This window comes from Diceros bicornis, chromosome 36, assembly GCF_020826845.1.
Source record: "Diceros bicornis minor isolate mBicDic1 chromosome 36, mDicBic1.mat.cur, whole genome shotgun sequence".
Classification (NCBI taxonomy): domain Eukaryota; kingdom Metazoa; phylum Chordata; class Mammalia; order Perissodactyla; family Rhinocerotidae; genus Diceros; species Diceros bicornis.
In genome coordinates, this window is record NC_080775.1 from 30,923,900 (window position 1) to 30,942,794 (window position 18,895).

Genomic DNA, 18,895 nt, shown 5'->3' on the forward strand with positions numbered 1-18,895 from the left:
GATTAATATTGTTGAGCATCTGTTCATGTACCTGTTGGCCATTTGGATGTCTTCTTTGGAAAAAATGTCTATTGCTTCAGGATTGGTTTCTGGAGACTTGTCATTTTCCTTCTGCTCTGAAGTGTAACTGTAGTTCTTCATGTTTGATGAATTGATCCTTTGCCAGTGCATTTGTGGTAGTATCAGGTCTCAGATTCCACCTACCACCGCTGAGGGGGAGCAGGAGCTGTGTTTTCTGATTCTGCCCTGTCTGCTGGAAGCTGTGTGAATAGGGCTGCTCTGCGTTTGTGCGGGCTGGCCGCAGCCATTCTGCAGCTTGTGCTCATGTGGGCAGGGCCTCTGCACTAGGCGGGTGGGTCATGCACCATAGGCAGATCTTCTTTGCTCAGTGCCGGGTGCTCAGTGCTTGTGTGGGCAGGGCTACCACCCTCGGCAGGGGACCAGCTGAACTGCAGCACTAGGCAGGAGGGGCACCCATATTAGGACTGAGCTGCCACTTGGTGGGTCCCAGGGGTTGCTGTGCTCTGCAGGCGGGGAGCCTTTGTGGAGGCTGAGCCGCCACCAGTCACTGCAGAGTCTTCCCACCGGCAGTGCCACTGCAGCATAGTGGGTGATCCTGTGTGCTAGGCTACCACTCCAAAAGCGTTCACGCAGGCCAGGCTGTCTCCATCGCCTCTTAGAGTTGTGCCAGCCCCTGTGTGAGGGTCCGTGGCCCGGCTTGCTGCCGCTGGGGAAGGGGAGTGGTATGCTCACCTAATTCCACTGCCTCCTGAGGATCCAGTCCACCGGCCTTCAGATGCATGGCTGTGTGGATCTCTCAGACGTCCTGTTGTGCTGAGCAGGGAATCCTCTGCTTGTTAATGAATATCCCTTTAGTTGTAACTTAGAGGGGAAAGACAAAGGGAACAACTCACTCTGCCTTGATGCTGACGTCTGCCCTGCATATTCTCCTAGTTTCTTTTCATTGTGGTTGGAAAAGAAACTTGGAACAATTTCAATCTTAAATTTGTTAGGATTTATTTTGTGATCTAGTGTGTGATTTATCCTGGAGAATGTGCCGTGTGCATTTGTGAAGAATGTGTATTTTGCTGTCCTTGGTGGAATGTTCTGTACATATCTCTTAGGTCCTTTTGGTCTCTAGAGTAATTCAACCTTTCTGTTTCCTTACTGATTTTCTGTCTGATGATCTGTTCATTATTGTAAGTAGGATATTGAAGTGTCCTTCTGTTATTGGTTTGCTGTCTATTTCTCCCTTTAGATCTGTCAATGTTTGTCTTACATACTTAGGTGATCCACTGTTGGGTGTGTATATATTTATAATTGTTATATCCTCCTGTTGAATTGATCCTTTTATTATTATGTCATGACCTTCTTTGTGTCTTCAGACAGGTTTACATTAGTATTTTTTTCTGATATAGGTATAGCCACCTCTGCTCTCTTTTGGTTACCATTGCATGAAACATCTTTTTCCATCCCTTCACTTTCAGCCTATGTGTGTCCTTAAATCTAAAGTGGATCTTTTGTTGACAGCATGTAATTGGATCTTGTTTTTTTGTCCATTCTCCAATCTATGTTTTTTGAGTGATGAGTTTAAGCCACTCATATATATATATTTTTCTTTTTGTGAGGAAGATCAACCCTGAGCTAACATCCATGCCGATCCTCCTCTTTTTGCTGAGGAAGACTGGCTCTGAGCTAACATCTATTGCCAGTCCTCCTCCTTTTTTTTTTCTTTCCCCAAAGCCCCAGTAGATAGTTGTATGTCATAGTTGCACATCCTTCCAGTTGCTGTATGTGGGACGCCACCTCAGCATGGCCAGAGAAGCGGTGCATCGGTGCACGCCTGGATCCGAGCCCGGGCCGCCAGTAGCAGAGCGCGTGCACTTAACCACTAAGCCATGGGGCTGGCCCCAAAGCCACTTATATTTAAAGTAATTATTGATAGTTAAGGTCTTAGTATTTCCATTTAGTTAATTATTTTTTCTCTGTTTTGCAATTCTTCTTATCTTCCTCACTTGCTGTATTCCTTATGATTTGATGATATTTTTGTAGCGATATGCTTTAATTCTTTTCTCTTTATTTGCTTTGTATATGCTATAGTTTTGTTTCTTTGTGGTTACAACGAGGCTTTCATAAAACTTCTTTTTATTATAATAGTCTATTTTGATCTGATAACAACTTAACTTGAATTGCATACAAAAACTCTACACTTTTACTTCCCATCGACTTTGTTATTGAAGTGAGAATTTCTTTCTTTTTATATTGTATATCCATTAACCAATTTTTATGGTTATAGTTATTCTTATAGTAATTATTCTTGTAGTTAATACTTTTTTCCTTTAATTTTTATTCTAGAGTTAAAAGTGATTTATGCATTACCCTTACAGCATTACATTTTGTTCTATTTGTATATATATTTACTTTTACCTGTGAGATTTATGCTTTTAGATGCTTTCATGTTGCCGTTTAGCATCCTTTCTTTTCACTTAAGACACTCCCTTTAGCATTTCTTGTAAGGCAGATCTGGTGACAAACTCCCTCAGTTTTTATGTGTCTGGGAAAGTTTTATCTCTCCTCAGTTTTAAAGGACGGTTTTGCCAAGTATATTATACTTGATAGGCAGTTTTTTTTTTTTCTCTTTCAGCACTTTGAATATATAACCCTACTCTTTGGGGTGTAAGGTTTCTGCTTAGAAATCCACTGATAGTTTTATGCAGGTTCTCTTGTATGTAATAAGTCACTTTTTCCCTGCTGCTTTCAAAATTCATTCTTTGTCTTTGACTTTTCACCATTTAATTATAATATGTCTCAGTACAGACTCTATGGGTTTAATCTATTTGGAATCTTTTGGGATCAATAAATTTTTATGTCCATTTCCCTCCTCAAATTTGGGAAATTTTCAGCCATTATTTCTTTAAATATGCTTTCTGTCCTTTTGTCTTTCTCTTCTCCTTCTGGAATGCCTATCATGCATATATATGTTTGATTGATGGTATCCCATAAGTCCTGTAGACTTTCTTCACTCTTTTTTCACGCTTTTTTTCTTTTTCTTGTTCTGACTGGGTAATTTCAAATTACTTGTCTTTGAGCTCACTGATTTTTTTCTTCTGCTTGATTGAGTCACTATTAAAGCTCTCTGTTGAATTCTTAGTTCAGTCATTGTGTTCTTCAGCTCCAGAGTTTCTGTTTGGTTCTTTTATATGGTTTCTATCTCTTGTTGAACTTCTCATTTTGTTTATGTGTTGTTTTGCTGATTTCATTTAGTTGTCTATTTGTCTTCTCTTCTAGCTCATTTACCTTTTTTTGTGTGTGTGTGCTGAAGATTAGCCCTGAGCTAACATCCGATGCCAATCCTCCTCTTTTTTTGCTGAGGAAGATTGGCCCAGGGCTGACATCCATGCGCATCTTCCTATACTTTATATGGGATGCCACCACAGCATGGCTTGATGAGCAGTGCGTTGGTGCTCGCCTGGCATCTGAACCTGTGAACCCTGAGCTGCCAAAGTGGAGCACGTGCACTTAACCACTACGCCACTGGGCCAGGCCCACATTGACCTTCTTTAAGACAATTATTTTTGGTTTTTATCAGGTAGTTTGTAAATCTCCATTTCTTTTGTGTCAGTTACTGGTACTTCATTTTGTTCCTTTGATGGTGTCACGTTCCCTGATTCTTCATGATTCTTATAGCCTTGTGTTGGTGTCTATGAATTTGAAGTAGTCACCTCTTCCAGTCTTTACATATTGGTTTCAGCAGGAAAGCCCTTCACCAGTCACCCTGACCAGAAATTCTGGTGAGGTCTGTGGGAGAGTGGACCTGGTATCCATAGGTGCTGACCTATTTCTGGGGTCTATTGGTGTGGGCCTGGTGCCTGGGTTCTCAGGGGCAAGCCTGGATCCTGGATCTGTAATGATGGGATTGGATTCTGGGTCCATGGAGGCTAGCTTGACTCTGGGGTCTACTGGGGCAGGCCTGGAGACTTGGTAGATGTGTGCTGGCCTGGAACCTAGTTCCATGGGGGCCAGCCTGTGCTGGGGTCCACAGGAATGGACCTGGAGCATTGGTCCATGAGTGCTGGCCTGAAGTCTGTTTCCATGGGGTCTGGCCTAGAGCCTGAGTCCTCAGGGTGGGCCTTGAGCCTGGGTCTGTGAAGGCTGGCCTGGCACCAGGGTCTACTGGTGTGAGCCTGGGGTCTGTGGGAGTGAGCCTAGAGCCTGGGTCTGCAAGGGTGAACTGCAGCATGGGTTCACAGGGACAAGTTTGGCCCCAGGAACCACTGGAGCCTAGGTCTATGGGTCTGGCCTAATGCTTGGGTGCACAGGAGCAGTCCTAGAGCCTGCACCCATGGGACCAAACTGGCAAGTGGGTCTGCAAAGGCTGTCTTGGTGGTGGGATAGTCCTGGAACCTAAGTCCACAGAAGCTGGCTTGGCACCAAGGTCCAGTGCAGTTGGCCTTGCACCTGGGTCACAGAGGTGGACCTGGACCCTGATGCCTGGGTATATTGGGGCCAGCCCAGAGTCTGGGTCCATGGGTGCAAGCCTGGAACCAGCATCCAATGAAGCCATGTTTAAGCCTAGGTCCAAGGCCTGGAGCTTGTGTCTCTGGGGACCAGCTTGGTGCCGTGGACCACCAGGGTGAGCCTGGAGTCCAGGTCTGCAAGGGAAGACCTAGAGCTTGGGTCTGCTGAGGTTGGTCTCATGCTGGGGATGTGGGGGCTGGCCTGGATCCTGGATCCACAGGGGCCAGCCTGGTGCCAAGTTTCACTTTAGTGGGCCTAGTGCCAGGGGTCACAGTGAAGTCGGATGCTCCCTTCTCTTTCTCTGCCCCAGAGGAGAGCTCTTGAATACTGGGGAATCTCTTTCAGCATGGCACTGCACAGGCTTGGGGGAAGGGTGACATGGATAGAGTGGAACTGCCCTTCCTACTCTCTTTGGTGTGTCTTTTCTCTGTGCTCCATCCAGGTGCTGTAATCTCTCACCCGAATTCCAGAGCTCTTGTGAAGGTATTTTCATGTGTGGATGGTTGTCAAATTGGTGTTGCTGTGCAAGGACAAGGGCTAGAACCTTCTATTCTGCCATCTTGCTAACGTCACTCTCTCTAACATTTCTTTTTGATTCTTTCTTAGAATTTCCATCTTTCTGCTTATGTTGCCCATCTGTTTTTGCATGTTGTCTACTTTTTCGATTAGAGTCTGTAGCATATTAATCATAGTTGTTTTAAATTCTCAGTCTAATTCTAATATCACTGCCATCTCTGAGTCTGGTTCTGATGCTTTTTTTGTCTCTTCAAAGTATTTTTTTGTCTTTTAGTGTGCCTTATAATTTTTTGTTGAAAGCCAGACATGATATACCAGGAAAAGGAACTCTAAAGGAGTGTTGGTAAAGGAAATAGGCCTTTAGTGATGTGGTGGTAAGGTGTGAGAGAAGAAGTGTTTGATAGTCTTACGATTAGGTCATAATCATAAGACCAGTATGTTTGTGATCCTGTGCCCCTGACTGTGAACTTCACCAGTGCTTCTGGGTTGCCCCGCACTTAGGTGGGACTGGATGACTAGAGGGGGCTGAAGTAGGGTATTTTCGTCCCCTCATGTGGAAGGCTAGAGGGTTGGAGTAGAGTATTTCTCATCACCCAAGTTGGTTCTGATAAAACCCCAGAAGGTTTGGCTCTGGTAAAATAGTTTTTCCCAAGAGCAAGCCTTTTAAGGAAGAATAGACTGCTCTGGTGTATTTAAAAATGGTTATTTTTCCCCTCTCTCTTTTGGAAGCACAAGTGGACTTTCTTCGGCATCCACTGTGAAAACCTGGTCGAGTTCCTGGAGGTAAAACTCACAAAAGTATGAGACACCCGGTATGACACTGAGCCTCCAGCAATTCATCCATTGCAGCTCAAGTTTTCTTACCCCAGTGCTGGCTCCCACAGAGGTTTCTGCTCTGTTAAGTTTTGATTTTCTGCGTCTGCCCAACTATGTCTCCAGTTTTGGGGACAGCAGTTTTCCCTGTGACTTCACTTCTCGGAGGGATCTAAGAAGAGTTGTTGATTTTTCAGTTTGTTTAGCTTTTTACTTGTCAACAACAATGGAGTGATGACTTCCAAGCCTCTTACATGCCAGACTGGAGATTGAAACAATTTCATTTTCCTTTTAGTTTTCTATTTTCTCAACATTTTGTATATTTCTATCTTCTTTCTCATATTCTTTTGGATTGATAACTTCTTTCATCTTTCCATTTTTTCAGCCATTTATTTTATTTTAAGAATTTAAACCTTTTTCCTAAATATGTATATCATAAGATAATTGAATAATAAATTCAAATGTATTTAATAACTAGGTATATCTATGAAATACAATTTTTTACACATGCACTCAGAGTATTGTCTATATTTTTTATGCTTTACATAGTCTATTTTAATAATTCACTGCTACTGTACTATAGTTGTGTACTCATTACATTGCAGAGGTGAGAGAAAATATTACTGTGTAGTCTCAATATATAGGATTTTTCTTTTTAAGTGAACTAAAAATATTTCTTGTAGCTAAGAAGTTGAAGGAGATATTGAATGAGATTCCAGAACAAAGATATACAAGAGCAACTAATTTTTAAAATATCTTTAATTTACTTTTTAAATAACTTTTATTGTGAAATATATTATAGTACAGGAAATTTCATAAGACTTACATGTAAATTTTAACAATTAATTATATAAACAAAACTAGGGTAACCACTACTGAGATCAAGAAATAGAGTACTGCTCTCTAAAATCTCTAATATATCTCTCACAATTCCCTTGCTACCCACAGTGGCAATCACTGTTTAGATTTTTTGGTAAAATTTCCTTATATTTTCCTTTATTTTAGATTAAACCATATGCAATTGCCAATATTCAATCATTTTTGCCTACAAAGATGGCAATTTCATATGGTTCAACCTAATAATTTTACCATTTCAGTATGTATCCATAAACAATATAGTTTTTGAACATTTTATAAATAAATAATTCTCTAAATATGCTTTCATATGTTGCTTTTTAAAATTTAATGTCGTGTTTTCAGGTGTAGCTGTATTTTGTTTATTTTCATTGTTAAATAATCTGTCATATGACTATGCTACTGTTTATCTATCAGTCTTCTACTGATGGGCATATACGTCAAAGCCTCTTTGGAGAGGAAATGGCACAAATCGGGTAATTTGAGGAGATTTTAATAAAAGGAATGTTTACAAAGGAGGAGGGAATATCTAAGGAAATCATAAGGAATACTGTAGCAACCCAGAGGTAGAAAAAGTAGGATACTGTTACTATCTCTTGCCCTGAAGAGGAAAGGAGAAAGAATAGTTACCGGAGACTGAGGTAAAAGAGAGCTACGTGGAGAAGTTAGCCTGGCAAGAGCTAAGATGTTTGGGAAGGGTACGTGCCAAGCTACTGTGACCAGGCAGGGAGGAAGCCATGGAAATAAATTCCTTGAACTCACTGTCCTTCCTCTCTCTGATCTCCTGCTATGGTTCCATTGGCTGAATTCAACTGGAAGCCAAAGGGCAGGGGAGCCCATTGATGCACTCCATGTAGGTCAGCTTTTGGGGACATGTAGCCAACTAGAGAAAGTTGGAGGGAATCTGAAGAGTGAAATGAAAGATGTCTTCTCCATCTACCTCTTTTGCCCCTCAGCATCCTCACCTTATTCTTCATCCAGGTGATGAATTTGTGTCTTCAGCTCAAGGAACATTAGGTCCTATTAGAATCCATTTAATTACAGGGTAGTATCAATATGTTCTTGCTCCCATCTGTAACCTAAAACATTGTCAACTACCAATAAATGTTCTTTATGTAAGGTGGCAGAGGATAAAATGGAGGTGGTGTTATAAGAAATAATGAAAATAAATCATTGCTGCTACAGTTGCTACTTCTATAACTAGTTACAAAGGCAGTTAGTTATCATAGCTGCCTTCCCACATCACATTTCCATGTTATTAATCTTTGCCACCACCTTGGCTAGATGGGATTTCTATCTGGTGAGGTAACCCAAACCTTTGTTCCTACAATAGCTGATATCTTGGTGGTTTTATCTTTATTATGTTGCTACATTTTTCCATTTATCATGACTTTTGAGCAAGGGAGTATTATAAGATGACCCAGTGGATCCCCTTGGTTCCAAATATAGTCCTTCTCGCCTCCACCAATTAGGAGCAACTCAATTCCCCTCTGATTGCTGGAATCAATCCTGTGGCCAATACAGTAATCTCTTTCTCAGCCAATTGATTTAATGGTGTGGGAGCCCCAAATGGCAAGAGGGCAATATCAGCTTCTAGTTTATTGGACACATGACTGTTTCTTTAGTGGGAGATTTCTTCCCTTGGGCACAAGAATCTCTGTAATCCACTTAACAAAGGTCTTTGAGAAATGAAGTAAAAATGATTTAAGTGGGTTGTTAGGTGTATGTGATATGGAGCTGTTAGGCCATGGGGAAGATAGGGCCATATATTGGCATCTGGGTTAAGGCGTATATTGCATCCTGTATATCAGCACTGCAGTCTCTCAGGGTGTTGTCTATCAGATGTCATAGTAACTGAGAATTCACTCAGCCATTTCATTTTTCCATAAAACTTTCTGCTTCTGGGTGATGGAGCTTCTACTAACACCAATGAATTTCGTAGATATGAGCCCACTGTGACACATCATTTGCCATAAATCATGTCCCTTTTTAGACATGATGTTGTACACGACACTATGGCATGGAAAGGATATTCTTTAAGTTAATGAACAATGATACTGATAGAAATTCTATAGGCAAGGTAAGCAAATTAGGGCCTCAAATAAATGTCTAACCCAATGAGGGCAAACCATTGCCCTCTCTTATGATAGAAAGTTTAGTGTAATCCATCTGCCACCATGTGGTTTCCTAATTCCCCTGGAAAATGATGTTATATTGGGGAGCTCAGTTTTGGCCAATGCTCTTGACAAGTTGAGCACTCAGCAGTGGCAGAATCCAGATCATTCTCAGTGAGAAAAACTCTGTTATTAAGTCTGTGCAGATGCTTCATCACTGCCACCATGGCCTCTTGTTGGCACTTTAGGTCTGTGAAATAAGCACCAGAGGCTGACTGACACTCATAGGACAGGCCATCTAGTGAGAGCTTACACTCTGGTAGATACCTTCTTGTGTATTTACATGGGGCATAACTATCTTTATGCACTCTCATTCTGTTCTAGGAAGTCATAGACATAAATCTCCCCACGGCTTCATTGTCATCATTTTTTCAATCTTCATTTTTTCAGGTCCCTGACCATTCTGGCCAAATTCATTAGCTCCTGCCCAAAAATAAATGTACATCTAAATCTTAGACAGTCTCTAGTTCTACATGTAGTGGAGCCCTAGATGTACTGCCCAAAGGTCTGCCCACAGAAGGCTGTCTCTTTACTACTGTCTTTCAGGGCCTCCCTTCAGTGTGAGTATAATACAGTGTCAAATACAAGGTTAATATATAAAATATATAAAAAGAATAGCACTCTAATACAAAAATGGGTAAAAGATGGGAATAGGTTGTGAAGCTGTGTTGGTTCTGAATGTTCTTAGTAGGAATGTATAATGATTTAAAAAAACTAAGTATTTCAAAATATGTATCAATGGCATTAAATATTTGTACCCGTAAGATTCTGAAGTATTTTAATGTCTAGATTTTTCCTTAAGAATTAGGACCTTTTTACCTACCTTAATCTCAGGTCCTTGTTCTTAACTTCCGATGTTTGTTATTATATAATTTTTTTACTCCTGAGGTTTTTGAGTTGGGCGAAGGAGAAGGATGACAACTTGTGTTTAGTTCACTGACTTGTTCACACATGCTAATTTTCTTACAGTTTACAAGAGTTTAATCATGTTTATTCAGCTATGCAACTTAATATGGAAAATTACTAGCTTAGTGAAATGAGAAAAGAAATATGTCATTGCCTTTCAACATGCTTTTAGAGTAAATGTATTTAGATGTATGTTTCTCTTCAATGTATTTCAAACATCTATTTTGTAGATAAGAAGGTGGTTCAGGTGGCAGATAAAAATCTTTTGCTGGTAGACTCAAAACCAAAAGATTATCCTCAAATTAGGATACACAAAATTGCCCAAGCAGAAACACTTTGTATATACAATATTAGCAAATAACTTTAAATCACATAAATATTCATATTCAGAAGAATAAATTTGGAATGTAGTCACAAATGGATATTAAACTAACCAGTTTTGACTTTTATATCTGGACATTTGCAGTAATAATAAGAATAATAATGAAATTATTTTGTTATTTATTAAACATTTAATATCAAACACTTAATAAGTAATCCACACAGAAACCCTATGAGGAAAGTACGATTATTATCACCATTTAAGAGATGAAGAGAGGGAGACATAGTGTAATTTGCCTAAAATCTCATAATTGAAGGTAGATTCTAAAACCCAGATAATCTGGCTATTTACTCTCCTATGGCCCCAGGAAAACTAGAGAAAATCTTGGAAGTGTCTGATTGTATTCAACTTTAAAGTAAACTGTTTCCTCTAACCTCTCATGCAAACCCTTCATTGCTCTTGTTCTCTCTTTTGCTACCATTCGTCTGTTGCTACCAGAATTTCTTACAGTCAATTACTCAAACAGCATGTGCTTGTTGTTACTGTGACAATTGTAGAGGAGACAGTATGTTCCTCAATTTCAGATCTTTAAGTGACAGGAAATGTTGATGAAAAGAAATGTCATTTATGTGTTTTCTTAATTGTTTATTTTTATATAAATTTCATTTTTTTCTGATTTAAAAAAAAAAAGACTGTGAAACAAATGATCCTTTCTTAGTATGGTGAAGAAAATCTGTCTCTAATGCCCCAATGCCATATTTAATGGTGAAATAAAATATCCAATAAAAGTTACAAACAAGACAAAATTGCGGTCTATTGCTGCCAAAGAAAACGTTGTAGATGTCTAACCAATGTAATAAGAAAAAAACAACCCGTTACAAATATTAGAAGAGATGATGCAACATGATTATTACTTACAGATTATTAGATTTCTACCTTTAAAACCTAAAGTAATCAAATAAAGGCTATGTAATATCAAAATGAAAGTTCAGCAAAGTGGCTAACACAAATTTGCCAGAGGAAAACAGCAGCATTTCTATATATCCTAGCGTTGGCAGGAGCAAAAACATGATAAAATAACTGATGATAAACATCAGGAAATATGCTGGTCTTACATGATGGAAACAACAAACTTGAATGACAAAAGAGAAATGTTGACTTAATAGTGAGATGTTCCATGCTCCTGAGTGAAAGAGTCTTAAAACTAATATGTAAATAACTTTTTTCCAGTCAAAATGTCAGTGGTTGTTTGTTTTTCTGTTGCTGATGGAATTTTATGAAAATGATTCTAAAATTTATCTTAAAAAAAGAATGTATTTCAGTATCAAAATAATTGAGTGAAGAAAAGAGGGTAGAACTGGGGCAGTGGCACTTGACCTAATTATATACTAAAAAGCTTCAACAATGAATAATAAACATTTAGATCAATGGAGCAGTTTAGAAATTCCAGAAACTGATCAAAGAATATCATATCATAGTTGTTAGAACTAGTGACTTTAAAAAAATCGATTGTTTAACAGACAAATGGAAAAAAATAAAGTGTGATTTTTATCTTCCACTGTTGAAGAAATTGATCTTCAGCTTTATAAATAACTTCCATGGAAAATGAAACATTAAAATAAAACATAAATTAATCTTGTTTTGAGGAAAACTACCCTAAGCATGACTTCATAGCCAGAAACTTAAGGGAAAGATCATTAAAAATTAACTAAATAATAATTTAAAATTTCTGTACACAGAAACACCAAAATCAAAGTTATAAAGCAAACAAAAAACCTGAAAAAAATATTTGTGGAAGTCAATAGGTTGTATCCTTTATATGAAATATAGTCTTTCTATAAAAATATTTAAATATTTAATATTCATATTTAGATTATTTCTTTAATAAAAAAGGTATATTAAAAGAAATTAGAAAAAATGAATTCCTCCAACAGAAAAATGGATAGCAGATATTTTTCATACTTATTAATCAAATAGATTTATATTAATAATAAAATAAATTCAATGAAGATGATTTATAAAATAACAAATACGAAAAGTATGTAATATCAATTGGGAAGGGTGTGAGGAAGCAGATCTCAAGATTACAAGTAAATTTGTATAATGACTAAACATTTTCAGAAAAGCTATATGAAAATATGTATCAATTATAATAAAAAATACCTATAGATATCACTGACATTGAAAATGTTCAGTCCTTTTGACCCATTTCTTTTAGTTTAATTTTTTATAATAAAAAGTCTATATGACAAATCTCTATGTTTAGATTTGGCAAGAAATATTAGCTGAAAATCATCATAATTTCTGCTTCATATATTATCAACTTTATTAGAACTAGGTAATTGTTAAAATGATAATAATTCACATTCTTCTTTTCATAATTATAATAGGAATATCTTTTGGTGCTTCACTGTAAATCAAGGTGTTAGCTGCTGAATTCAAATAGACATATGAATATATTAAGAGTGTAAATGTCTAGGAGTATGTATAATTCTAATTTTTCAAAGGGTTTTTTCAGGAATAGATGTTGAAATTTGTCAAATGAACTTCTGGCATTTATTGAGTAATCATTTTTCTCTTTTTACTTGATGTAACATGTAAGAATATTTTCCTAACCTTCAGACATTATAACTTCTTGGAATTAGGCCACAGTAAGCAGATTTCAGTAGTATTTCTATATGTAATTTACTAAAAGTTTTTTTCATCTTGGTAGATCAAGGCATGGATGAACTCTCAGATGGGAACTTCACAATTAAAGATCTAGAACTAGCTGCAGGATGTAAGGATCAAATTCAAACAAATGGGGTTTACCAATCTCAAAGATTAAGAGGTATATGTGATATTGATAAACATATTTAAAAATAGTCATAAAACACAACAATTTAAAGTACATTTTAAATGTGGATCAGCTTTATTTATGGTTTTATAGTTGAATTTTTCTTACCAAAAATTGGAGTTCTGCAGGACTAGTACAAATGCCATAATGCTATTAGCACCACTCACTACTTCTTGTAGTCTTTAACATCTTAATTATTATACTGTATTTCTTAAACGTATTGACGAAGAAACTTTGCCTTATTGTCTTCGAATGGTGTTTCATAGTGCACCAGTTTAGGAAACACTTTTCTGGGAATCTTACAGAGCTATTACAATTATTTCACTTTTAAAAGTATGACATTCACCCAGTATTCACATTTCAATTCTTATCAAGTACCATTATCTGCTAAAACATATTGGTTATTATCCAGTAGACCTTATATCTGATATTGTTATATAGTTTCAAGAAGGGAAAAGGAATATTTGGTTTTTATCTACTGGAACTTACTCTTGATGTTGTTGTATATTTTCTACTACAATTCTTGAAATTGGTGTATATTTTAAAGAAATTTATTTTATTTATTTATTTTCTCTGTTTGCTTCAAAAATGGATTTGAAGAAAAATACGACATTACCAGAAGGATTGGAAAAAAAATGTATTTAGATTTTTTACTTAGTATAATAGAAGAAGCAATTTATCTTTGAGCTTCTTGTGAACCAAATAAAACCTGGAATTTTATGTTATTTCTGTCATTTTTACTTTATTTTGAAATATAGAAAGGTTTAAGAATTAATATAATGAACACTTGTGTGTCTGTGTCCCAGTTCAGTAAATATATCTTCAGTACTGAAGTCTCCTTTCCATCCCTCTCAGATTATTGCCTCCTTCTATTTTGAATTTGGTATTTATCATTCCCATATATTTCTTTATACTCTTGCTAGATATGTTTGCATCTGTAAATGGTTTATGCTATTGTTTTGTATTATTAAATGGTAGTGTGCCATAAGCTTTTTTTTAGCAACTTGCTTTCTTGGCACAATATTTATGAGATTAATCACTGTTGATAATTTTAGCTCTTGTTCATTTATTTTTATTACTGTATAATGATCTGGTTTATGAATATATCACAGTTAATTTGCCTACTCTCCCATGGATGGATGTTCGGGTTGTTTTCTTTAGGAGATGCCTATCTTTTTAAGAGAGGCAACATAGGGGTAGTGTTTAAACGTACAGATGCTGGAGATGGACTGCCTGTCTTTTATGTCCACCTCTGTCTCTTACTATCTGTGTAAATTAGCTAATCTCTCCGTGCCTCAGTTTCTTCATCTGAAAAATAGGGCTGGTGATAATATCTACCTCATAAGTTATGTGGGAATTATGTGAAATGCTTAAAACAGTGCCTGGATAATAATAAGATCCATAAAACTATTTACTATTATTATTATTGGCTATAACTGATGGGTGTTTTTCTACTTTATGTATTAGCTATGTTGTATAGATAATAATCATATTTTGTGTCATAATTTTGATATGGCAAAAAGAATAGACCTTTTAAAATAACACTATAATGTCTCAGAGTCTAAGAGCAGAGAGTTTATAAAATGTCAGAAACATGATACATCATAAAACATAATAGTACACATACTGGTTATGATATATGATTCTCATTGCTTAACTAAAGATATTTTTATCAACATAGAACTAAAAATAAAAATTCGGTATATGTCATCCAACAGATTATTTCCTTCTGCTTTTATTTTGGAACTGAGTTTATTCCAGTAAGTTCCAGTAGATAAAAACCAAATATTCCTTTTCCTTTAGATAAAAATCTAAAGTTACTCAATATCTATAGCTTAGTTACAAAGAAAAGAACCTTAGAAGTATTTTACTTCCACTTATACGCTTGCTCTTAAATAGCTTTCTCACTCCAACTCATTGAAATCATAAAATATTAAAATATTGGTGAGTTTGAGTATGTGTGTTTAGTTATCAATATTGAACTGTGTCTCTCTTCTATTTCCTCAACCAGTTAACAGTGTCAGTATTCATATGCAGGGTGGAAAATCACCTCTCTGTCTTTCTGTCTTTCTTTTAATTTCATAATTACTAGCCAGGCAGAATATCTTTTATTTTGTATCTCTTTTCATTTTCTTTTCTGTTAATTTTCTGTTTTATCTTTTTCCCATTTTTTATTGGGTTGTTTGCTTTTTCTTACAATTTTAGATGCTCTTTGAATATTAGCGAAAAATATGAAACAGCATTACAAATATTTTTTATCAATTTATAGTTTAATCTTTTACATTTTATTTTGACACATTTTTTCAGTTTTTATGTAATCATATATGTCTCTATTTTACTTTATAATTTCTAGGTTTCTATTTTCATTTTTTAATGTCTTCTTAACTCTAAGGTTATATGAGTATTTTTCTATGTTTTCTTTTAATATTTTATTTTTACATATGGACCTTTAATCTATAAAGAATATGTATTTAGTAAGATATGTGATTGTTGTAACTACTTTTGCTTTCTTTAATAGGCTAAGTAATTCTATTTCCAAGGTTTAATTCTTGATATTAATAGAGAAATAAGTTCAAACATGCTTGCTAGTTACTTAATGGTAATCAATTCACAAAACTGAAATACGATATGTAAATGCTCAACATATATGAATAAAAAGATCAAAGAAAACATAAAAAGCTACAAAAATCTGAGGGCAAAAATAAAAACAATAATAAAGCATCATAATGAAAAGCATATAATAAGATGTAGATATAAGAGGAAATATAATTTATTAAGATAAATACAAGTGAATTAAAGTCAACTTTTAAATAAAAAGTTTTCTAAAATTTTATCAAAAATGCATAATGCAGTTACTATATTTAATTAATAAGATGTATTGATTATAAAATATGTCATTTTTAGGTATCATAAAGAAGCAGAAATATTATCAGTTAAATTATGACACAGTGTTTTCTTTCCATTTATGGTAACATACCCCAATTTTAGGGATGTTAAATGTGAAAAAGTATGCATTAGAAAATTGACAAAATACAGTAAATAAAATTTTTAGGAATAGCTACCTAAAACAAGGTAGCTCAGAAAGTTTCAAAATAAAAAGATTACCAAAAAACACAAGACAAATTGAATTGGCAAGTAAATAGTAGATAGCAACATGCCTTTAGCTTAATCCTCAGAGTTCCCCAAAATATATTTTCAGCTACATTATTAGAGCAAGGCCCAAAATTTTGTGTTATTCATGGTGATATTCAGTATATTTAAGCAATTGGTATGGTAATATAAATTAATATATGAATCCAAAAATTAAAATAATTTTCTTTTATTCTCTAAAAATTAACTATTATAAAACTCCCAATGGTAGGCACAGTTTCAGACTATAATAAAATTCAAAAGACAAAATAGGCCTTAAACTAAAATTACATTAATTCGGCTTTATAGAAGAATACTACAGAAGAGGAAATAGAACAAACATAGTATCCTCATCTCATTGAGATGCCCAGCAACTACAACATACTTCATTTTTTGTCCCCCTAACCCACGTGCAGCATCCACATTGAGCTATATATAGCAGACAGGAATCAAGAAATCTGTGGAGCTTGATACAGAAAAGCCACATTTCCCATAAGCATCTTGATATAATTTAAGCTGTCTCTAGGGCTTCCAGTGGTGCACCCCCGTGGCTTGAGCTTCTAAAACACCTGGCGATTGATAACTTTAACAATATTAGACTCCATTTTAATTAGCATGGCAGAGAGCCCCTCTTAGTGACAGTGTTTTTCTTTCTCAGCGTTGTTGCAGGGTATAATCTTCTATCAGATTAATAATATGTGTTTTTTCCTGAATGACCTTCTCAAGGCTGATGGCCAACTGTTATGATTAATTATATCTCAACTTGGTTAGGCTCTAGTACCCAGTTGTTTGGTCAAACACAAGTGTAGAAGTTGCTATGAAGGTATTTTTTTAGATTTAATTAAAATTTAAATCAGTAGACTTTGAGTAAAGCAGATTACCTTCCATAATGTGGGTGGTCCCATCCACTAGTTGAAGGCCTTAAGAGAAAAAATTGAGGTTCTCTAGAGAGGAAGGAATTCTGCCTCCAGACTGCCTTCAACTCAAGACTGAAACATTGACTCCTGCCAACCAGCCCTGCAGATTTTGGCCTTGCTAGCCCTTACGATTGATGAGCCAGTTCCTTAAAATCAATCTCTCTTGTTTTCTTTTCTGGAGATCCTAATACATATTTTGGTACCAGGAATGGTTCTAAAAGGAACAGAATCTTAAGGATGAGTTTTCTGAATTGGTTCTGTGGTTTTTAGAATTAGTTCTCTAACCTGATCAGTTTTAAAGGCACAAATGACTCTATTTCCAGCAGTAAAGAGAACACTGATATTCCATGGTATAATGTGGCAATAGAGATCTATAAAAAAATCACCATAGGATACTTGCAATCAAATAATTATAAGACACGAGATTCCAGGTAATCATGTATTTGATACCTTAGAACATTTTTGTCAAAATAAAGAGTATAGTGAGATTGGCTGGTTGCTCCTAATTGTGCTGAATAAAATGGGGAAGGTAAATAATGAGCTCAGGGATTCAAATTCCCAGCTCAAGAGTCACGTAAATGAACTATAAGTTTCTATGTCTACCCTGAAATAAACCTTTATCTCCTGTTGCTACAGAGCTGAGATTGCTGAAAACAAAATCCAGCCTCATCCTGCAAGTGGCTGAATTCTAACACAAATTGAATTACCAATGTTGCAGGATTTCTGCTATTAAAATGAGAGCATTGATTGGGAGGGAATGAGATCTTGAAAATTGGAGTGGGAACATATCAGAAGATCCTGATGAAGCCAGGGACATTGATGCCTAAATTACGCTGAGTCTTTCTTCTCATTAGAGCAGGATTTCTGCTCCCATCTGAAGAGTTTAACCCTACTTTAGCTGAGAAGACTGTAATGTCCTCCCCTGAGGTAGTTACCTTGCAAGACATTCCTGATTTTCCTCGATACCCACACACCACTCCCCTTTGCTTCTAGACCTACAAATAGATTCAAGTTTCAGCAGGCCTCTAAATATGAAGCACAAAGTGTGACCTATGAGAAAGTGTGCTATACTCCAAAAGAACTACATTATTTTTCCAATGAATACAGATAGATATCTGGGAATTATGTGGAGGAATTGATATTAAGGGTGTAGTATAATAGTGGAACATAAAGTTGAATCATGTTGAATTTTATTAATATGAGTCCACTAAGCAGAGATTCTGCATTTAATGTTGAAGCTTGGAGGATTAGAAAGGGCTTTGACAATGTGGTTGGTTGAAACATGGACTAAAAGGTGGCCCACAGTAAAAAAAAGTTGAAATACAGAAGTACTGAATTAGCCAACAAACCAAGGCACTTACTTTTATCTCTAGCATAAAAGTTAGAAAAACAACAACATTAAAAATAACTACAGCTACAATAATTTGTTAATGGATGCACAATATAAAAAGATGTAGGGGCCGGCCTGGTGGCATAGTGGTTAAATTCATGCATTCCACTTCAGTGGCCCAGGGTTTGCAGGTTCAGATCCTGGGTGCAGACGTACGCACCACTCATCAAGCCATGCTGAGGTGGCATCCCACGTCCAAAAAAAAAAAGAAAAAATGGAAGATTGGCACAGATGTTAGCTCAGGGCCAATCTTCCTCACCAAAAAAATAAATTAATGAAAATAAAATAAAAAGATGTAAAGTATGACACCCATAGCATAAAATGTCGAAGGAGGAAGAGTAAAATGTAGAGTTTTTGTATGTGATTGAAGGTAAGTTGTTATCAGCTTAAAACAGACTGTTATAAGACATTTTATGTAAGCTTCATGGAAACCACAGAGAAAATATCTATAGTAAATACAAAAAAGATAAAGATAATGGAGTTAAAGCATATCACTACAAAAAATAAATTACAAAGAAA

The 18,895-nt window shown here is 36.0% G+C and overlaps 1 protein-coding gene across 1 annotated transcript in view; it reads left to right on the plus strand.

Moving 5' to 3' along the window:
* The window catches only part of CCDC7 (coiled-coil domain containing 7), a 403,315-nt gene that overhangs the window by 321,336 nt on the left and 63,084 nt on the right, over positions 1–18,895 (plus strand). Inside the window, 1 exon segment of the mRNA XM_058532824.1 lies at positions 12,818–12,934. Coding sequence (XP_058388807.1) covers positions 12,818–12,934 — 117 coding nt within the window.